This window comes from Varanus komodoensis, unplaced genomic scaffold (genome assembly GCF_004798865.1).
Source record: "Varanus komodoensis strain SLA01 unplaced genomic scaffold, ASM479886v1 scaffold29_3, whole genome shotgun sequence".
Taxonomy (NCBI): Eukaryota; Metazoa; Chordata; class Lepidosauria; order Squamata; family Varanidae; genus Varanus; species Varanus komodoensis.
Window position 1 is genome coordinate 1570095 of NW_025335760.1, and position 20633 is coordinate 1590727.

The 20633-nt window shown below is 65.9% G+C and overlaps 2 protein-coding genes across 5 annotated transcripts in view; one reads left to right on the top strand and one right to left on the bottom strand.

Annotated features, from left to right (window-relative positions):
- The first annotated feature begins 777 nt into the window (after positions 1-777).
- Positions 778-14912, top strand: ERCC2 (ERCC excision repair 2, TFIIH core complex helicase subunit). 4 transcript variants are annotated; one of them, XM_044435540.1, is made up of 23 exons: positions 778-898; positions 2522-2621; positions 2827-3024; positions 3535-3597; positions 3770-3883; positions 4426-4542; positions 5105-5221; positions 5679-5802; positions 6602-6698; positions 7285-7418; positions 7755-7923; positions 8186-8304; positions 9902-9971; positions 10340-10409; positions 10546-10647; positions 11123-11186; positions 11457-11578; positions 12274-12366; positions 12676-12748; positions 12879-12949; positions 13871-14014; positions 14128-14271; positions 14622-14912. In XM_044435540.1, the coding sequence occupies exons 1-23, from the start codon at positions 894-896 to the stop codon at positions 14712-14714; spliced, it is 2403 nt and encodes an 800-aa protein (XP_044291475.1). In that variant the 5' UTR covers positions 778-893; the 3' UTR covers positions 14715-14912. The 4 variants fall into 4 exon arrangements, with proteins under 4 accessions (XP_044291475.1, XP_044291476.1, XP_044291473.1 ...); XM_044435541.1 differs by having other exon boundaries at positions 2947-3024; XM_044435538.1 differs by lacking the exons at positions 13871-14014; positions 14128-14271; positions 14622-14912 and having other exon boundaries at positions 12879-13859.
- Positions 14913-15629: 717 nt separating this feature from the next.
- The window catches only part of KLC3 (kinesin light chain 3), a 7625-nt gene continuing 2621 nt past the window's right edge, over positions 15630-20633 (bottom strand). The window contains exons 3-12 of the mRNA XM_044435454.1: positions 20141-20219; positions 19080-19305; positions 18874-18961; positions 18508-18609; positions 18156-18329; positions 16938-17037; positions 16768-16808; positions 16394-16623; positions 16131-16197; positions 15630-15707 (exon numbers count right to left, since the gene is read on the bottom strand). Of these exons, the coding sequence (XP_044291389.1) occupies positions 15630-15707; positions 16131-16197; positions 16394-16623; positions 16768-16808; positions 16938-17037; positions 18156-18329; positions 18508-18609; positions 18874-18961; positions 19080-19305; positions 20141-20219 (1185 nt within the window). The remainder of the gene's footprint in view (positions 15708-16130; positions 16198-16393; positions 16624-16767; positions 16809-16937; positions 17038-18155; positions 18330-18507; positions 18610-18873; positions 18962-19079; positions 19306-20140; positions 20220-20633) is intronic.

A 20633-nucleotide genomic window follows, 5' to 3' on the forward strand; every position in this document is an offset into this window, starting at 1 on the left:
AAAGAGCTTTGGTCTTCCGCAATTCGGACGGGGGGCCACTCCTCTCTGGTTTGGCCCTGCAGGAGAGCCCTGTGGGTCAGCTGTGCTAAGAGCCTGGGGTTTTGTATGTTTGTATGGGCGAGCTGGTGCACTCCAGATGTCTGGGGCTGAAGCTGGCGCTGTCAGGGGCCACAGAGTCCAACCAGGATCTGAGGCAAACTCCTCTCTCCGCTCAAAGAGCTGGAGCTGGTTCAGCCTCCTCCAAGATGGCGTCCCTGTGCACACTCTCGGAGCCCTAGAACCACCACATCGCAATTTAAACATGAAGCACCATCATGACTGGCCACTTGCCTAGTCGCCTTTGTGGCAAGTTAGAGTATGGCATCTAGGCAAGAAGGACATTTTGTAACGTGGAAAACAGCCGATTCTTCCTTCAGGCAGACTATTCAAATGCTTGAGGACTAGCAACTTTAGTTCCTCTATTTGAATGCCCGAGCAATGCCTAGGTTTTCCTTTGCCCCCGCCGCAAGATAACCCCGCACTGCAAATGCCAGAACGCCCAAAAGCACGAGAAAGCGAGGCAGGGGCCACCCCCGCGGTCCGCCCAGTCCACGCTTGCCGACGGCTCGATTAACCTGCCCGACTGGCTGCGTGCGATTCGCTCTTGAGCGATTTGTGATGGCTGCGCGCAGTGCAACCAAGCTCGTTCCTTGTGGCCAATGAAATTATTGCTTGATTGGCGCGCCCCAGTCTGCTTTCCCTTCCCAGTTATCCAATGAGGAAACGGCTTGGCGAGTCGTTCTGGCCAATGCGACACGAGCGCGACAAGAAGGGTTTCTGCTGCGGGAGGACCGGAGTGAGAACTGCTGCTTCGCGTGGCTGCAGCGGCCAATAAGCGTGGCGTGGAAGAGACCATGAAGTGAGGAGGGGCGGGGGAGGCGCCCCCGGGGAATACCATGAGGGCAGCGCGGCGGGGCTCGAGCGAGGGGCGCTGCCTGGCCAGGACTCGTGCACCCACCGCCGGGGCCAGCGGTGCTTCCTCGCAGGAAGGCGCCCGGGCTTCGGGACTGGGCCAGGGCAGGCGGCTGATTTGGACTACAGTGCCCATGATCCCCGACTGCTGACCGCGCAGGCAGGGGCTTCCGAGGCTGTCGCCCCAAGCGACTGGGGGCTGCCAGCCTGCCCCTGGCCTCGAGCGGTGTGGGAATGCAACCCCCCTCATCCCCGTGCTGGCTGCGGCTGCTGGGAGCCCGTGTCATGCGCTGATAGGGGTTTTGGACTGGAAGGCCGGGATCGAGTCCCCGCTCGACTATGACGCTCACGGGTGGCTTTGGGCCATTCAGTTACTCTCAGCCTGGCCTACTCCGCAGGGTTGTTTTGTGGACAAAATGGAGAAGAGGGGGCTCTGTGAGCCGCCTTGGGCTCCTCTCAAGAGGCAAAAAGGGTTAGGAAAACGAGGTGTCCTGGCGTGATTTCGATGGTTGGAATGTGTTCAAGAGGGACAGAAATGATGAACTGCGCAGGAAAAGCTCCTCAAGGACGGCTTTTTCAAAATCCTCCTCTTTTCTCTGGATCTTTACCCCTCTGTTAGGGTTAGGGCAGTGGTGGCGAACCGATGGCACGCGTGCCACGGTGGGCATGCAGAGTCCTCTCTTTTAGCACATGAGCCAATTCACCCCACCATCTCCCCAGCAACTGAGCATCGGATAACAGCGCACACAGGGGCCATGCGCATGCTCGGAAAGGAGTTACTGCGCCAGGCGATGACGTCACAAGCCCCCACTCATTGGTTGCAACTCGTCTGAGGTTTTGCATGGCCAGGCAGTGCACTGCCAAGGATATAAATATTTACTTGGGCTGGCTGTGTGTTGTTTGTTCTAAGCTAATACCTCAGTTTTCCGGTTTTATTGTAGTGTTGGCACTTTGCGATGAATAAGTGGGTTTTGGGTTGCAGTTTGGGCGCCCTGTCTCTGAAAGGTTCGCCATCACTGCTGTAGGTCCTTTCAGTAAACCATACCGCAGCCCCATAGGGTCAGTCTCTGCTATTCCCCCCACGGTGCGATAAGAGGCGAGCCCTGTCAGGCCTGTGATTCTGCCCTGCAACCCTTCACGGCGCTGTGGCCCGCCCCTCTTTCCTTTTTCTTATACTGGCATCAATCCTGCATTAAAAATTACACACCTTGGTACATTTTAGCCATGCTTAATATCGCCGAGAGCATCCGTGCATGTAGCCCGTTCACTGGCGTTCGTAAGCGCTGGAGGATTGTCCCTGCCTGCATCTCCCCGTCCTGCTAACCGGCTCTGCATTGAAACAGAAGCCCCTAATCAAACCGAAAAACGGGGTGGGTGAGGAAGGAGAGGGGAGAATCCAGTGGACTTGGAGGCAGCGGGCCAGGCGTGGAAGCAGGTGGGGCGCCGAATGGAGCGCTTCCACGCTTTAGAGCTGGGCGCTTGGCCTGGCCCCTGAGGAGCACCGTCCAGAGAATTCTTCTTCTGGGCTGGCAGCATTTCCCGGACACCTCTGGCTCCCTCTCTCCCGCAGGCTGAACATCGACGGCCTGCTGGTGTACTTCCCCTATGACTACATCTACCCGGAGCAGTATTCCTACATGCTGGAGCTCAAGAGGACCTTGGACGCCAAGGTCGGAGCAGAGCGCACCTTGCTGGGGCAGCCGGCGGCCTCTCGCACTCGTTGTCTCTTCCACGAATGCCCAAGAAGCGGGGTGTATATGGGGAGGCTGTGGGGCGGCTCCCGGGAGGAGGCGGGGCGGGCATGGGGGTGCCCCTCGGCCCAGAGGCCCCGGGATCCTGCAGCCCCACATCACTGCTCGCTCCACCTCTTCCCAGCGTGAACCCGGAGCCACGGCCTGTTCTCCCCCCGCTCCCGGAGTAGAACGGCGGGGGACGCGTGGCGTGGCGTGGCTGGCAACACGCGGCTGTGAAGGGCCCCGCCTGTTTCTCCCGCAGGGTCACGGCGTGCTGGAAATGCCCTCAGGCACTGGAAAGACCATCTCCCTCTTGTCCCTGATCGTGGCCTACCAGCGCGTGAGTAGCGGGAAGAAAACTGATTTATTCAAAAGGCGACCCGTTTTTGCAAGGCACTGTTTCTGTGTGTCTCTGCAACCTCCTTTCAGAGACTCTGAATGCACCATGGAAGAACAGGGGGCTTCTAGGACTGAAAACAGCCAGCAAAATTGAGTTCTGTGCGTAGAGAAGCAGTTTTCTTTCCTGGCCTTGGGTCCAGGAGCCAAACATGCCAATTCTGTCACAGGTGTTTGGAGAGACTAGCCACTTTTTAAAGCTGAATAATCTGGCTTTGATTAAACATCACTAATGCCTTTAAGGGCTGTCTTTTAACAAATGGCGCGCCAGGCAGCTTACTTAAAAGCAGTATGAGAACAGGATGAAAAATACAGGCCGGCCTGTGTGGCCCTCTGGAATCCGTGGGGAGCCACAGGCGCCTGGCTGCTGTGCGAGGCGTCCCCTCAGGGCGCGTCTCCATCTTGCTGGTGTCGCAGCCAGAGAGAAACCTCCTGACTCCTTTCTGCTCTGCAGGCTCACCCTCTGGATGTCACAAAACTCATTTACTGCTCCAGAACTGTGCCTGAGATTGAGAAGGTAAACCTGTCAGGCCGAGAGGCGTCTGTCGGAAGCTGCGACCGGCAGGTGTTGAGGGCTGGACCGAACCCCTCGGGGGTTTCTGGGTGTTCAGGGATGGCCTGGTGGGTCAGGGGAGCTTTTCCAGAAAGGTGGGGTGGCAGGGGATGACTGAGCGTGGCCTCTGCTCCAGGTCATTGAGGAACTGAGGAAGCTTCTGGACTTCCATGAGAAGCAAATGCGAGAGAAGCTGCCCTTCCTGGGCCTGGCGCTCAGCTCCAGGAAGAACCTGTGCATCCACCCAGAGGTACCCTTGCATCCCGAGGCCGGGCTTCTGTGGTCCTGCTCTCGGGCCAAGCGGAGTCTCACCTGTATTGCCAAGGCCATGGCGGCACTGCAGGTTCCTGGCCGCAGGTGCAGCGCCTCCCCGTCTGCCTGGGGGGCTCCCTCTTCCCCTTTCCTTCACCCCGTTCACATGCCGCAGCCCCACCTTCCAAGTCGGACACGGGGCGCTCTTCCGCGCCTGACCTCTGCATTACGTCGCAAGCAGCCCTGGGGGTAGGTGGAGCTGGGGCAAGGCTGCCAGCAAGCCCCACGGCTCAGCGGGGATGGGAGCGTGTGTCTTCGTGGCCCTGCTGGAGCACTCTGGCCCTGCCTGCCCGGCCTGGCGTCCGTCGGGGAGTGGGGGCGCCGCCGCGCCTGGCTGAGAGGCCTCCCCTGGGACCCCTGGCCCAGTGCATGATGCCGAAGCCCCAGGGCTGTCCATGCCCGGAGGCAGGATACTGGGGGCGGGGAGGAAAAAGAAGGCCAAGGGGCAAGGCCGGAGCTGCTGCCCGCTTCTCTTCATAGGTGAGTGCCTTCCGCTTCGGGAAGGAGGTGGACGGGAAGTGCTTCAGCCTGACGGCCTCGTACGTGCGAGCGCAGCGCCAGCAGGACAGCAGCGTCCCTTCGTGCAGCTTCTTTGAGGTATCCGGAGGCTGTGAGATTGGGGGGGGGGTTCTGCAAGCCCAAACTCCCCAGCAGTTCAGCTGTCCCACATCAGTGGCCGAGGGGTCAGGGCGGGACTGCTCCATGGCGAGCACCCGCCCTGCATCCAGAAGGGGTCCGGCCTCAGTGGCCAGCAGGCAGCACCGAGCCAGGCTGGAAGGGCTGCACCTGGGCCCCGGGGGGCCGTGGGGGCCGGGGGCCGGGCAGGGGTGGCCCCGGTGCACCTCCCTGTGCGCAGAGAGGGCCGAGGGTCTCCAGGGGCGACGTGGCCGGACCCGTCAGCATTCCGCTCGCACGCATTCATGCCCGGTCTGTTTTCTCTGCAACTGGAAGGCAAAGCCTGCACAAAGATTCCCAGTCCGTGTGAGCGGGAAATGCGTTGGCCAGTTTCCTCTCGGCAAGGGCTTGGCCCCCGTTTGCCTGGCTGCAGGCCGGGGCATGGCGCGGGCCGGCGGGCCGGTTGGCCCACTCACGAAAGCAGGCCGGGGTGGGAGCCACCCGCCTCTCAGTTGACCGATGCCCTTGCCTTCCTCCCTGGCAGGAGTTTGATGCCCACGGCCGGCAGGTGCCTCTCCCGTACGGCGTGTACAACCTGGACAACCTGAAGGCCTTCGGGCGGCAGAAGGGCTGGTGCCCCTACTTCCTCGCCCGATACGCGGTACTGTGGCAGTGGCGAGCAGGTCCTGGTTTCTCCCTGGCGCAGAATGGGCGAGCCGGGCGGGCCGTAGAGAACAGGGTCCTGCTCCTTTGATGAGCACGGAACTTGTCTCGAATCGAGCAGAAGGAGAAATAATGGACAATAAGCCTTCCCTGTTTTGCTTGTGAAAACGGCAAGTTCCTAGTCCTGATGAGGGTCAGGCGTTGGCATCCCTGTGCCTTCCCTGACAAGTGAAGTCACAACAGAACGTGCCGATTGAGGGAGTCTGGTTTCTACTTGCCCGGTTTATAGAAGGGGCAGAATTGGGCCTTTCTGGGCGCAGAGGGCCCGCAGGCAGCGGCTCTCGCAGCCTCTCTCCCGGGCCGCTTTCGGGGCTCCCCTTTCTCCTCTGGGCAGCTGCGGGTGAAGCCCCCCCCAGGCCCGTTCCAGCCCCGCCGTCTCCTCCGCGCTCTTTCAGCTCCTGCACGCCAACATAGTGGTGTACAGCTACCACTATCTCCTGGATCCCAAGATCGCCGACATGGTCTCCAAGGAGCTGGCCAAGAGATCCGTGGTCGTCTTCGACGAGGCTCACAATATTGGTAGGGCCGCCCTCCCTTTGTGAGGCACGGGGGGGGAGCTTTTCTGGGGTCCCGCTTGGGCCGCCTCGCCTCGCCGTGTGAGCGCGCAGGGAGCCTGTGCCGTGCGGTGCTGCAGGGAGGCAGCCCTGGGGGGGGACCGGGCCGCATGCGTGGGAGCAGAGGGTCCCTGGGCGACCGGGGGCCGGGGCTGTTTCCAGGGTGCCCTGCTGGAGGCCTCCCGGGGCTGAGGCAGGGCCTGGCTCGGCCTCCTCTTCCTTTCCGCCTCCTGCCCCACGGGGGGTGGGTGCAGGAAGCCAGCTTGGTGCCGCCGCCATGCAGCGCTTCTCCAGGGATGGAGGCAGGCAGGGTCCCCATCAGCTGCTCCCCCCGGAGAAGTCGGGTTCGAATCGGGCCGTCTGCTTGCCAGGCCCGGCCAAGGCAGGGGCCTCTTGTTCAGCTGGGCCGGGGGCTGTTTCCCTCCTTTCCCTGCAGCATTTCTCAGGGCGTTCAGTGCATTGCAGGACGGTTGTAATTACATTCTCGTGTGGAATGTTTCTTCCATGGGTGTTGGCCTCACTGCGCACCCTTTGCTGGCAGAAAGGCAGAGTATCGGTACTTGTGGTGAATTAAATTATCAGTTCTGATCGCTGAGCGAGCCAAGTGGGTAGCTCCACCGCTCGTGTCGCCGGCTCGCCAAAGAGCCACGAATTGGGCGACGGGAGGCGCCTGTGCCGAGGGGCAGCTTCTGGGCTTCTGCACTGCTGCCTTGCAAGGCGTGTGTGGGGGCAACCAGGCCACCTCTCTCGTTCTTGGCTCACAGACAATGTCTGCATTGATTCCATGGGTGTCAACATCACGCGCAAGATGCTGGATCGTTGCCAGGGCAACGTGGCCACTCTGCAAGCCACCATCCAGAAGTGAGTGGAGAGAGCAAGGGGCCACACTGTGCCATACACTTCCAGGGGTGACTTTGCAGCCAGAGGACTAGAAACTTGAAAGCATTTTAATTTTGAAAGCGGAGAAACCCGGGGAGCTGGCGAAGCCTCGTTGGCTTTTGGGCAAACTCTCCCACCGAGTGATCCCGAGGCAGAAACAGCAGAGAACCTCTTGACAATGTATTGCTGCCACAGGCATTCTCTGACTTCTGGGGGAATGACAGGGCTCGATTTCCTACAGCCCCTTTGTGGTGTTTCTCGCTGTTCTTATGCTCTCTCTGTATAAGTTTTATCCTGTGTTCCTTCTGCATTGTGCTGTTTGTGACGTTCAGGCTGCTAAACGGCACAGAAGTAGCATAAATGCAGAAAGACTGTACAGAACTGGGGGCACGTCGGGAGCTGGGCGAGGGAGGCCCTGGGACCAGCCGCAGGGAAGGTGCAGGCACTGCCGCTGAGCCACGGAGGGGCCCCTTGCTCCCCCCCCCACCGTGGCAGCTGCGGGGGCTTCTGTGCTCTCCTGGGGTTGGGCAAGGCCCCTGTGCCCCCCTCAGAGCATGCCCCTCCTCAGGATCAAGGAGACGGATGCGGAGAAGCTGAAGGAGGAGTACAGGCGCCTGGTGGAGGGGCTGCGGGAGGCCAACATCGCCCGGGAAACTGACGTCTACCTGGCCAACCCGGTGCTGCCGGACGAGGTCCTCCGAGGTGGGAGCCGGGGCGTCGCTCCGCTGGGGGGCGCGATCTCCCCCTTGGCCGGAGGGAGCCGAGGCCTCGCGGCGGGGAGGGGCGAGCCCACGACGGCCGGCCCCCGCATGGGCATCGGGAAGTGGCGTCCCCGGTCGGAGCTGGCCTCTGCCGCAGCCTGTGCCCGCCCTCCCCTCTCACAGGCGGCCTTTGGGCCGAGCACAGCGGTCCTCCTCCAGAAGGAGCCGCCTCGTGTGCTGGGGGCCGGGGGGGCCGCCACCTCCGTGTGCACGGCCACGGGGGCCCCGTCCGCCGGCAGTGCCCGTGCCTGGCTGCCTCACGCCGTCCTCTCGGCAGAGTCCGTGCCGGGCAACATCCGGACCGCGGAGCACTTCGTGGGCTTCCTGAAGCGCTTCCTGGAGTACCTGAAGTCTCGGCTGCGGGTGCATCACGTGGTCCAGGAGAGCCCCCCGTCTTTTCTGAAGGACGTCTTCGAAAAGGTCTGCATCGAGCGCAAGCCCCTCCGGTAAGTGGGCTGGGGGGCCGCCGGGGAGCGCCCCCCCCGCCACCACCGGCCTCGGCCTCATCCGGAGGGTGCCCGGCGGGCTGGCTCCCGCTGTGCCTGCCTGCAGCTCGCTTCATTCCGTGTCGGCAGCGGAGACACGCGTGCTCCCCCCCGGCTGGGGTCCCGGAGGGAAAGGAGCGTGCAGGGTGCGTGCGGCAGGCGTGCGAAGGTTCCGCAGCCACCTCTTGGCACACGTGCAAGCCGCGGATGGGTGCCTCCACAGGTTCTGTGCCGAGCGGCTGCACTCCCTCCTTCGCACGCTGGAGATTTCCGACATCGCCGACTTCTCCCCCATCACCCTGATCGCCAACTTCGCCACGCTGGTCAGCACGTACTCCAAGGGTGAGTGGCCGGCGCCGCTCAGGCGAGGCACGTGGGGCTGAGCTGAGCAGCTTGGGCAAGCCCAGTCCTGGGCGAGCGCTTGGCTGCCCCACACGTTGGGGTCGGAAAGGCAGCTGCACAGAAGTGCCGGGGGCAGTGTACCCAGTGCGCAGTTGTGGGGGATGGCGTGAGCGGAGCCGCTGGAGCCGGGGTCAGACTAGATGGCCCGGGAGGCCCCTTCTGCCTCGCTCTGTTTCTGCGCCTGTGTTGCAGAGCTGAGCGCTTTGCCCGTTTCCGGGCTGGCGTCAGAATAGACGATACCCTGCGGGGGGGCACCCCGGTTGGGGCACCGTCACCGAGAAAGCCCCTCGGCGTCTCAGAGCCCGCAGGTCCAGGGGCAGCTGGCCGTCTCCACGAAGGGGCGCGTCCCCCTTGCTGAGGGCGGCTGTGCGCCCTGGCGAGCCCGGGCCGGCCAGGGGACGGGGTGCATCGCTTCCCAGGGCAGCCGCGTCTGGCGGCAGGCTGGAGCACTGCCCCAAGGCCGAGGGAAGGAAATGGCCCCGCGTGCGTTTCTGACGTGCCACAGCATATAAATACCGCCTAAGGCTCTTAAGCGCTTAGCTCTGCAGCCAAGTCAGCCCTTCACCTCTAAGAAGCTTACTTTTTCCTCCTTGGTGCTTGGAGGGAAAGGCTTCTCCCGTCTGCCACTGTCCGAGCGTCTCAGACCATATCCAGCTTGCAAGCTCAAAGCGCAGCAGAGAAGAAGAAAACAGCCCCCCTCGGCGAGGCGCCACCGCGCATCGGCGAGCGTGTGGCTCCCCGCGGCATGTGGCACTTCGCCAGAGGCTCTGGCGGGCCTGGGGGGCCTCCCCACGCCTGAGAGGCCAGTGTGCCTCACGCCACCCAGAGCGCCCCTGGGCAAGACGGACAGCGCAGTGCTGAGCCCGCTCCCCAGCACCGGTCGTCTTGGGGCTCACGCCCCTCACCCAGCAGGGCTGCCCCTCCCCACCAGAAAACAGTCAGAGGAGCAGAACCCCAAAAACAGAGCCAGGTTGATCTCAGTTTCACCAGAAACCAGCTTTGACAGACATGATTATGCGAAACGGGGGGCTCTAACTCGGGGCTCCCCATGAGGAGGGACCTGGCCCACCCAGAGCATGCGCTGCCTCCATCTCGCCAGCGAATCCATGGCCGTCTCCGGAGGAGGCCCTCTGGCAGGATGTGGCCCTTTCACGAAGCCCTTCGTGTCCGTGGGGCTGGGAGCGGGGAAGCGAGCTGCCGCCAAGGGAAAGAGCCGTTCAGGCCGCGCCGGTAGAGGGTCTGCCTCCGCCGTGGACCCTCGCTACTTCCACGTTACTCCTTCCTTGGGGGGCTGCACTGCCGTGCCCTTCCGGCAAAGGAGGCGGGTGCCTGAACGGCACTCGAGCAGCATCGGCGAGAGAACACGCGTGCCGTGGGAACGGGTTTCTCTGCTAGGCGCTGCCCCTGCCCTGTTTTTGGAGAAAAGCTGGGTTTTCTCTGGACTCTTGGTGCAACCGGCGTCCTGATCCTGAGCGGGAGCCCGGAATCCTGGCTTTCGCGGGCGGTCGGCCCACATCTGTGCTTTCTCGGGCCGCAGGTTTTACCATCATCATCGAGCCCTTTGATGAGCGGACCCCCACCATCACCAACCCGGTCCTGCACTTCAGGTGGGGGTCATGGCCGTCCCGCCCGTCGGGCGGCCTCGCGTTCGGTGCTGCCTGGCCGGGGCGCCCCCTCAGAAGGGTGGCCAAGGGCCCCGGAGGAAGCTGGCCGGGCGAAGGCACCGCCGTCCCGGGGATCAGTGCAGCCGCGTGGCGGGAGGGCCGGGCGGGGGAGGGCCGGGCGGGGGGCCTTGGAGCGCCGCCCCCAGGATCTCTCCCAGTGCCTGTGCACAGGAGGGAGCCCCCCCCCCCGAGCCTGACTTTCAGGGGAGTGGGCGCTGTTCCTCCGGCGCCCCAGCCTTGCGTGCCGACGTCTGTGGGTGAGGGACCCGTCCTCGCCTTCCCGACCCCTTCCCGGCCCTCTGTGCCCGCAGCTGCATGGACGCCTCCATCGCCATCAAGCCGGTCTTCGAGCGCTTCCAGTCCGTCATCATCACCTCGGGAGTGAGTGTGCCGCGTGCAGGGCTCCAGGCTCCGGCGGGGCCCGGGTGGCTCCTCTCCTGCTGCTGGGTGGGGGGCAGAATAGGTGCTGGGAGGCTGTGGCCGCCGCTCCGGTCACCCACCCTGTCCCCCCATGCAGACGCTCTCCCCGCTGGACATCTATCCCAAGATCCTGGACTTCCGGCCGGTGACCATGGCCACGTTCACGATGACTCTGGCCAGGACCTGCCTGTGCCCCATGGTGAGTGCAAGGGCCGCGGAGTGAGGGAGCGCCCCTCCCCGGGTGGCCCTGTGCCGCAGCAGCGAGCCCAGATGGCGGGGGGAGCACCTTCAGACGCTGCCCCAGAGAGCCGCCTGACTCCGAATCAGCCCTTGGTCCAGGCACGTGGACCAGAGCCGGCACGCCTGGACTCACGGGGAGCCTGCTGGTTCTGCGGCCGGAAGCTCCAGGTGTGAAGCCGGCCCTCTTACCTGCAAGGCACCTGTGGGCCGATTGGCCGCGGCCTTGCGGAAACAGCGGCTACCTGCAGGCAGGACTCTCGGAGCAGCTCTGGCCCCTGCTGCTGCTTCCTCCTGAGGAGGAGGAGGAGGAGGAGGAGGCGGCATCTGGCTGGGGGCTTTCTGCGCAGCGAGGGGGCTTCCCTGCCCCTGCGGAAGCGCCTGCTCGGTCGGCAGCCCCGGTCGGCAGCGGTCCCATTTCCCGGTGCCCCTTTCAGGTGGTGGGGCGTGGGAATGACCAGGTGGCCATCAGCTCCAAGTTCGAGACGCGGGAAGATATCGGTGAGTGCTGCCTTCAGCGTCCGTGAAAGCCCCCTTGGCTTGGGGGCAGGTATTTGCCTCGGAGTCCCTTCCTTGCCGTGGCTGCCTCTCCCCCCTCGTGCCCATCGTGGGGCTGAGAGAACCACACGGCCGCTGGTGCCGTTTCTGTGCCGTTTCTGCCGGCGGTCCAGCGTTCGGGGCCAGGCGAGGCTTGTGCCGGCTCCCCCGTGCCCTCGGTCCGGGCAGGGAAGGCTGTTGCCCCTTCTCACGCCCGGCCCTGCCTCCCGGCAGCGGTGATCCGGAATTACGGCAACCTGCTGCTGGAGATGTCCGCCATCGTCCCGGACGGCATCGTGGCCTTCTTCACCAGCTACCAGTACATGGAGAACATCGTCGCCTCGTGGTACGAGCAGGTGCGTGCCCCAGGCGGCCCCTCCCGGCCCCTCTCCTTTCCTCTCCTCCGCGGGGAGGTCAGCAGCGCGTTAACCCGCACTTTAAGCCCAGTGGCATGAGAGCGTCTGCCCAAATCGGTTTTCCCAAGACGGCCACGGGCTCAGTGGGCTTTGGGGGGATTAGACCGACTCCCGGAGGAAGGGCCTGCAGGGGATGGGTCAACTCCCCATCTTTGGACAGCGGCTCTCCCGGTACCAGTCCCAGGGGGGCTTGTTCCTTGCTGCCCTGCTTCCCTCTGGGAAGTCCCTTGACCTGGTGTGCCTTGTCTTATATTCTGAATTGTAATTAAAGCGGGAAAAGCAGCGGTGCTGTGCCCGCTTGTCCCGGGGCTTATCCTGAGGTAGCTCTGAAAGGGCCATGAGAAGGGCAGGGTGGAAACGGAACGGGACGCGGGTGGCGCCGCTGGAACTCCCCACTGCTGTTCCCCGGCTGCGCTCCGGGGCTCGAAAGGGTGGCGCCTGTGTGCCCGTGGCCCTGGCAGGATGGAGCCCCCCGCCGGCCCCCAGCCCCCCCCCCGCGGTCCTGACAGGGCGCCAGTCTCCCGCGAAGGAGCTGCCTGCCGCCCGGCCCCTTCCAGCACAGCCGGTCTGCAGCGGCCGTGGCCTTCGTGGCCTGAGCTGTGTGGCCTGCTCAGCTCTTGCCTCTGCCTCCGAAGGGGATCTTGGAGAACATTCAGCGCAACAAGCTCATCTTCATAGAGACGCAGGATGGCGCCGAGACGAGCGTGGCGCTGGAGAAGTACCAGGAGGTGTGTGGCCCGCGGGGAGGGCCCTGGTGGGTGTGGGACTGCGGCGAGCAGCGGCCCCCCGGGCCACGGGCGGGCTTGTGCCTTGTGGCCATGCTGTGGCAGCGCGGGGGCTCCGGGTGCGTCTGGGCCGGGGCCGAGCCCTCAGATGCGCGCAGTGCGCCGGCCCCTCGCTGTCGGGGGCCGGCCTGGGCAGTCCCACCAGGGCAGGGGCCCTCCACGGGCCCGGCTGCATGTCCAGCGCGGACTCCGGCTGCGGACGCCCGTTCGGGGGCCGGGCGGGCTTCGTGATGAGGGCCTGTTTGCCGGCAGGCCTGCGAGAACGGCCGGGGAGCCATCCTGCTGTCCGTGGCCCGGGGGAAGGTCTCGGAGGGCATCGACTTTGGTGAGCACCTGTCCCTCCCCTCCCCTCCCCTCCCCTCCCCTCCCCAGCCGCCCGTTGCTCCTGCCCGGGGCAGCGGGGGGGGGGGGGCATTCCAGCCTGCACAGACGCTTCTGCCTGCTCTGCCCCACAGTGCACCACTACGGGAGAGCCGTGATCATGTTCGGGGTGCCCTACGTCTACACGCAGAGCCGCATCCTGAAGGTGAGCCGGGCCCGTCTGCCGCCTCCGCCTCCTCGGCCGATCTCCTCGGCACAGGCCTTGCAAGCCGGAGAGCACCGCCTGCCTGCGCCGTGCAGATCCCCAGGGCCTGGCAGGCACAGCAGCCGCCTCGTTGCCTGGAGAAGCTCCCCCGGGGCCTTTCCCCAGCTCCCTGGCTCCGCTGCAGGAGGGCTGCCCTGCAGGGGGCAAAGGGGGGAGCCCTCGTGCTGGGGGGCAGGTGGTCCCTTCCGGGCGCAACGGCTTGGGCCGCTTCCCAGAGGCAGGCCTGGGAAACGAGCTTCGGCGCCTGCTCTGGCCGGCCCTGCCCGGCAGCCCTTCCCGCCACGCAGCCGGCCTCCCGGAGGGGCTGCAGGCTGGACTGGCAGGCTTAATCCCCGCGCTGGCAGCCAGCCAGGAAGGCCCAGCCCCGAGAGCCACTCGTCGGCGCTTCCCGGCCGCAGCGGAGCCTCTGGGCACGTGGGGAGCAGCCTGTGGGTCGCGGCCGTCCACTGGCCTGCAGCCTTTTCGGGAGGGGCTGGCTCCCCCCAAGGCCCTAGGGGCGCCCCCAGGGGCATCTGGCCAGCCGTGCTTTCCCAGGGCAGAGTCCTGGCTAGCAGCCTTCCCCGGAGCCTGGTCCCAGGCGGGAAGGTGCGTTGGGCAGCTCCAGCCGGGCTCTTCTGGGCGTGAGCTCTCCTGCCTCCGGCTGCCCGGCCCCTCCTTGCCTGGGGGCCTGCAAGGCACGCCTGCCCCCTTCTCCCAGCCTGGAACACCAGGAAGCAACGCCGGCTCTTCCAGGGCAGGGCAGGGGGCAGTGATAGCACACCCAAGTGGCCCTTAGAAGGACGGGGGGGGGGCAGGAGGTGCGCCCTCCGCCGCGGCCCCCCAGCCCCCGAAAGCCTCGCAGCCCGGCTGCCTGCCCCCCAGGCCCGGCTGGAGTACCTGCGGGACCAGTTCCAGATCCGCGAGAACGACTTCCTGACCTTCGACGCCATGCGGCATGCGGCCCAGTGCGTGGGGCGGGCGATCCGGGGCAAGACCGACTACGGCCTCATGGTCTTCGCGGACAAGGTGCGTGCCGAGGGGCCCGCCGGGGGTGGGGGCGCCGCGGGCGGGGGGGCTCTGCGGGCCACGGGGTCCGCCCCGCCCCCCGCTTCACATGGCGGTGCCTTCCCCCTCGGCAGCGCTTCGCCCGGGCCGACAAGCGGGGCAAGCTGCCCCGCTGGATCCAGGAGCACCTGACGGATGCCAACCTCAACCTGACGGTGGACGAGGCCGTGCAGGTGTCGAAGTACTTCCTGCGGCAGATGGCCCAGCCCTTCCGCAAGGCGAGTGCCGTGCGGGGAGCCCCCGGGCGAGGGGGCCGCCTCCCTGCAGCCCCCCACGTGCTTCCGTTCCGCGAGCCAGGCCGGGCCCCCAGAGGGCTCTCCTCCCCCCAGCCCCAGGCCTCTTTGGCCTTCGGGCCCCCTGCTCTGGGTGCGGCCCCCGCACTGCCCCAGGTTAGCAGAGATCCCCCCCGCGGGAGCCAAGAGCCACGTCGGGGGAGGCTGCACCCGGCTATGGGGCCAGGGCAGCCGAGGGCCCGCCGCAGGGAGCCCCACGGGGCCCGGCGGTGGGGCGGAGACGCATGCTGGGCACTAGGCCCCCTTCCCGCCTGACCGCAGCCCTCTCCCCGCAGGAGGACCAGCTGGGCCTGTCCCTGCTCACCCTCGAGCAGCTGCAGTCGGAGGCCGTGCTACACAAGGTGCAGGAGCTGGCGCACCAGGTGTGAGCGGCGGGCAGGGCGCCCGGCAGGAGGGGGGCAGCCGGGCAGGACCCGCCTCGCCCTGTGGCTGCTGCAGCCAGGCCCCCCCCCTGGCCGTCGGGGCAGCCGCCTCGTGCCGTCCGGGGCACCGGCCGGAGGGCTGGGAATCCCGTCTCCAGGGCTAGGACTTGATTTAATAAAGAGGCCTGAGGGCTGTTTTGCGAGGATCGCCTCCCTCCTGCTTCGTCCGTGCCGGAACCCCGTGAAGCTGCTGGCCGGCCAGCCTGCCCCATGTCCCCAGCGAGCTCCATGGCCCAGCGGGGACCGGAGGCCGGTCACTCGCCCCGAGCCCTGCAGGGCGCAGGGCCAGCCACTCCTGCGGAGGCCGCTCTTCCCATGCAGGTGCCACCCCCCCAAGAAGGAGACTGGGGGCAGGATCTATTTACAGCCACCTCTTTATTTAGCGGGTGGGGCAGGGGAGGGGGTCCGTCCCCCGTTGCATAAATAGAATAAATACAGGTCTTTGGCTGGACGGAAGCAGCCGCAGTCCCGCCGCGACAGGCCCTGGAGGGGCGCGCCTGCTCCTGGTCCTCAGCTGAGCTTAAGGCAGCAAGGAGGGCACTGAGCCCCCCGCTCCTGAGGTTCTGGGGGGGCGTCCACCGCCCCCCTTCCTGAGAAAATAGCAGCCTGCCTTGCTTTGCAGGGGGCTCTCCCTCCGGCCCTGTTTGGCGGCGGGGGGGGGGGGCTGCTCCATGCAGGCTGGAGCCTCGGGCCCCGGGGGCTGCCTCTTTCATAGAGACTGGCCGGGGGACTCTGCTCGGGGCAGGGGAGGGCCAGGCCGTGGTCCGGGGGCAGCGGGGGGCCAGAGCTGGCGCAGGTGGGCCGAGGGGCGAGCTTTCTTAGCGGCGGGCAGCACGAGCACAGCAGGGAGAGCCGCCCGTCCTAGGGGCAGCTGCCACGCAGGAGGTCTTGCGTGCTGGAGCTGAGGCTGCGGGCACCGGACAGCCTCCTGCCGGGCTGCTGCGGGGGGGAAAGGGAGAGGTCACGGGGGGCCTCACGCCACAGCCCCACCACCCTCGGCGCCCCCCTGCCGCTGGAGTGGCCCCCGGGGCATCGGGCAGCGTGGCTCCCCTCCCTGCCCCAGAGCCCGAGCCGCGTTGGCGGGCCCGTCGTGGGAGGCAGGGCGGGGACGCTGCTCTCGTGCAGAGGGCGCACCCTGCGGTCTCACCTGGAGCGCCCGGCGGCCCACGCGGCCCCCTGGGGGCCAGCCGCTGCCACGTGTGGCACCCCCGGGCCCCTTGCAGCGGGGCGGCCGCGCTGGGGCACCGTGTGGCCGCCTGCCCATCTTCACAGAGCGGGCAAGAGACCCGGACGCCCCTCGTGCCGGCTGGGCCTCGGGGGCCGAGCGGCAGCCCCTCCTGCCCCTTCGGCTCAGAAGCTCACCGTGGGCGAGGCCGCAGCCGCCCTCTCGCTCAGGTGCAGCACGCTGAGGGACGCGGCCCGCTTCATCCTGCGGAATGGCAGCACGGCGGTCAGCTCTGGCTCTGCCTCTGGCCGGCACCCGGCGGGCGCGTGAGCCGCCCTGCCCTGCCCGGCCCGGCCCGGCCCGGCCCTGCCGGCTGCCGGAGTGCCCCTCCCCGCGTGCGGCGGCACCCTCAGCCGGAGGCGAGGGCCCGGGCGGCCACGTCCAGGAGCTGCCGACTCACCCGGGGCCTGCGGCCGCGTTGGGGCGCCGGGCCCCTTCCCCCTTGAGCTTGGAGACCAGCTTCTCGCTGCCCCGTTTGATGGACTCGCGGAACCGGAAGAAGGAGCTGCTGCGCCGCAGGCTCCCCGGCACGTCCTTGCGCGGAAAGAGAGGCTGAGGCCCCGCGGCAGCAGCCAGCGAGTGCCCCTGCCCGTCCACCGCGGGCCCCCTCCCCAGCCGCCCCGATGCAAGCTGGGGGGCAGGGGCTGGCGAGAACGCAGCCTCCTCTGCCCCTCCACCCCCCCAAAGGGAAGAAGGAACAGTCCCCTGGAAAGGCGCGCCGGAAGGAGGACACGGGACTCCAGAGAGGCCGCACCTGCCCTTCCCGGCGCGTACCTGGCCCTCCAGGGTGCTGCCAGCTCCCACGCCGGTTTCCTCTGAGCAACGGGAGAGGGAGAAGAAGTCAGACCGCCATCCGCAGGCGCACTCCTGAAGCTCCCCCAGGGCGACGTGCCCCCCCCCCCCCCCCTCTGCGGGGGGGCCCCCACGTCCAGCAGGGTCCTTACCCCCCCGGGTGGTGGCCCCCTCCTGGTCCTGCGAGGAGAGGATCTCTTTGTACAGCTCCTCGGCCTGCTGGTACTTGCCCTGCTTCAGGTATGAGGAGGCCTGGGGAGGGAGAGCGGGGCAGCGTCACCTGAGCGCCCCACCTGCAGAGCGGCCACCCTGCCTCCATGAGGCCTAGCTGGCTGCCGCAAGCTAGCTGAAGTGGCAGGTCAACAGGGAGCCAAGACGAGAAAGTTCACTCTGTCAGTCAACGAGATTAAGAGGTTTCGTACGTCTGGACAGACCAAAGCCGTGCCCCAAATATTTAGGTCAGAGATTTCAAATGTTATCCAGAAGGTGCTTGGAGCACTTCCAGGCTGGGCTTGGATGCTCCCCAGCCACATCCCAAAACTTCACTTACCCATTTTAAGTCGTGGGGCCTGCCTATTTTTCCCTAGGATTCCAAGGAAATTCGGGGAGCAAATATTTTCTATAATTCTTCCCTGAATTCAGTGCTGGCACATGAGCTGCGCTTTCCCTCCCAGCTTCAGCCCCCTTTTACAATTCGGTAATTGTCCTACATCACAGGGTTGTTGTCTCTGGGAAGTGGTCAAGATCAGCCTGTAGCTCAGGGCTGTCTCCTCTGAGCAGCAGCCTCTCCAGGGGGCCCAGGGAGGGGCCTTTCCCAACCCTACTGGGGAGAATGGGTTTGAACCCGGGACCGAGGCAGGCAAGGCCGGCGACTTGCAGGCTGTAGCTGAGCGGGGACTTTTTGCTGGTGGTGCTGCGTTACAAAACACCCTCCCCAAGGAGACCTGCCTGGCCCAATCCTGCACGCCTTCGAGCACCACGCTTTTCAGGCAGCTCTTTGGAACAGCTGAGGCCGTTTCCGGCTGCTGCTTTGCTCCCATGTCGTGCAGTTCATTCCACCCCGTTGCTTCCTTTGGAAAACTTTCTTGTTGATCTTTATAAGTAATGCCATGGTTAGTTTGCTGACTCGGGTTCGATCAGCTTGCAAATGAACCAGTTGCAAGCATGAATCTCGTGACAATGAAGTCAGCATCTTTCCACAAGCATACGATGAAGCGCTCCACCCAAATCGGCAGGGAAGCCGACAGTCCGCGGGGGAGCAACTGGCCCCTTCTTTCCGGCCGCTGCCATCGCATGCTTTCGGGGAGGGGGGGGCACTGCCCTGAGGGAAGGGGCCCGCCCGGCGGCCGGCCGGCCCCCGCAGCACTTGCCAGGTTGTTCTTGGTCTTGGCCACATTGGGGTCGTCGGGCCCCAGCCGCGCCTGGTAGATGCTCAGCGCCCGCTGGTAGTAGCGCTCCACCTCCTCAAACTTGCCCTGGTTCTGGCAGAGCAGGGCCAGGTTGTTCAGCTGCTTCGCCACGTCCGGGTGATCGGTGCCCAGCACCTGCGAAAGAGCCCTCGGGTCAGGCCCCCAGCCCTCGCCCCGCCGGACCCGCGGCTCTACGGGGCTGGTGCCGGGAGGCCCCGTTCCCACACAGCTCTGAGCCACCAGGTGCGTGAAGCACGCATCCCCGTTTGGGGCAGACGAGGCGGGATTCCCCCCCCCCGGGGGGCGCCCTCACCTTCTCGCGGATCTCCAGGGCCCTCTCGCACAGGGGCTCGGCCTCCTTGTACTTCCCACGCTTGCCGTACAGCACGGCCAGGTTGTTCAGGGTGGCGGCCACCTGCCGGGGACAGGAAGGGATTGGGCCGGTGGGTCTGCCGACGCGCCGCTGCTCCCGGAGGCCCGGGACCTCGCGCGCCCCTGCCCCTGCCCGCAGAGGGGGCTGCACAGCCTTCCGAGGCCCGGCCGACCCCCTCCTCGGAGCGCCCCTTCCTTACCAGAGAGAAGCACTCCCGGGGGCAGCTGGGAACACACTCCGTCCGCAGACTCTAGGCCTCGGGGCGCCTGCGTCCCTGCACCCCCCGCCCCCCGCCCGGAGACTCACCGCGGGGTGCTCCACGCCGAGGGTCTGCTCCCGGATGCCGAGGGCGTCGTTGAGCAGCTCCGTGGCTTCCTTGTACTTGTTCTGGTCCCTGCAGGGGGAGAGGCGGCACTGCGGGAAGCGCCCCCGGCTGCCGGCGGGAGGGAGACCACGCGGCGGGCCGTGGAGTGACGATCCGGGGGGCGATCCCGGCCCCAGGACGCTCTTACCTGTAGACCAGGGCCAGGATGTTGAGCATGGTGGCCACGTCCGGGTGGCTGTGCCCGGAGCTCTTCTCCAGGTCCTCGAGGGCCTGCTTGCACAGGGGCACAGCCACCTCGTAGCGCCCCTGCGAGGCGTACTGGATGACCAGGTTGTGCAGCGTCCGCAGGCGGGCTGGGATCTCGTAGCCGCCTTGCTGCGCCACGGAAGCCGCTGCGCTCGGGCTCGGCACCCCTGCGGGGAGACAGCCACACGCTGGAGGAGGGCGAGGGACGGAGAAGCCCCGCCGGCCGGGGATTTGCAGCGGAGCCGCTGGGCCCTCTGTGCTTACGGCTCTCAAAGGGCAGCCGCCGCGCACCTGCAGCTGGCGCCCGCCCATCCTGCTCCATCTTGAATTGCCACCCAGTTCTGGAGAGGGGCTCTTGGGCTCCCCGCAAAAAGCAGAGCGGCGCCTGCAGGCCAGGGGCTGCCCCGCGCCCGACCGACCAGCCAGACCCCTCCGCCTCCCCCCAGCCTGGCCTTGGGCTCCGGGAGGACGTGGTTCTGCACCGGGCGTCCTTCTGGACCGCTGCACAGGGAGAGGTGAGGCAGCACTGGGGACGGCGGGGGAGAGGCAGGCAGAAAGGAAGCGTCCGAAGGGGACATCTGCCCTCCCGCTCAGCCTGCACTGAGGGTTGCATTACGAGCTGGGCCCCCCTGACAGTCCCCTCCGATGCTGGGGGTGCCCCAGTGCGAAGGGCTTCAGCACAAACTTGGAAGAGCGGTCCGGTCCCCCGCACTGGACTTTGGGAGCGAGTCCAGAGGTTCCGCCTGCAGCCTGGACAGAGCCGGCAGGCGGCACCCAAGAGGAGCCCTCCCTGCCGGGGGCTCAGCACTTGGGGGACCTCCGGGAAGCAATTCCGTGTTTCTCCTCACTGCGGTTACCCTGTGAATCCCGGCGCGCCCCCCAGCTCCCACTTCCCCAGGCCGACGTGGGGGAGCCCGGGGCATTCCAGCGCAGGCCACGCCCCTCGCCTCCTGACTCCGCCCCTCCGCAGGGCGTGGCATGGCCGTGCTGATGGCTCCTCACCCTGCCGCTGCTCTTCTTCATCGCTGGGGAAGAGCGAGGACAAGCTGTCCTTCCTCTGCTCCGCGTCGTCCTGCTCAGGCTGCAGGGAGGAAACGGAAGGGTTGCAGCGGGGGGCGGGGGGCTGCTTCCGTGGCGGCCGCACGCTTTCAGAGCACACTTGGCGGCAAGTATTTCTGACACACATCACTTCAGAAAACCACAACAGGGACCCCAAAATCCAAAAAGTGGGTGAATCTACCATGTCAATCTTGTCTAGAAGGCTTTTGCAAAATCGCCCTATTCCCAATGCTATTGCAGCCCTATTTTAGGGTTAGGGGTGTGCACCAGAGTAGGATTAGGGTTAGGAAAATGAGGTGTCCTGGCACAATTCTGATGGTTGGAATGTGTTTAGAATGGGCAGAAAGGATGAGCTGTGCAGAAAAAGCTACTCCGGGAAGGCTTTTTCAAAATCTCCCACTTTTCAGTGGAACTTTACCCCCATATTAGGGTTAGG

Coding starts and splice junctions, on each gene's coding strand:
- ERCC2 (XM_044435538.1), top strand. Junction 3,598..3,769: donor CTGTGCCTGAGATTGAGAAG/GTAAACCTGTCA, acceptor CCTCTGCTCCAG/GTCATTGAGGAACTGAGGAA. Junction 7,419..7,754: donor GCCGGACGAGGTCCTCCGAG/GTGGGAGCCGGG, acceptor TCCTCTCGGCAG/AGTCCGTGCCGGGCAACATC.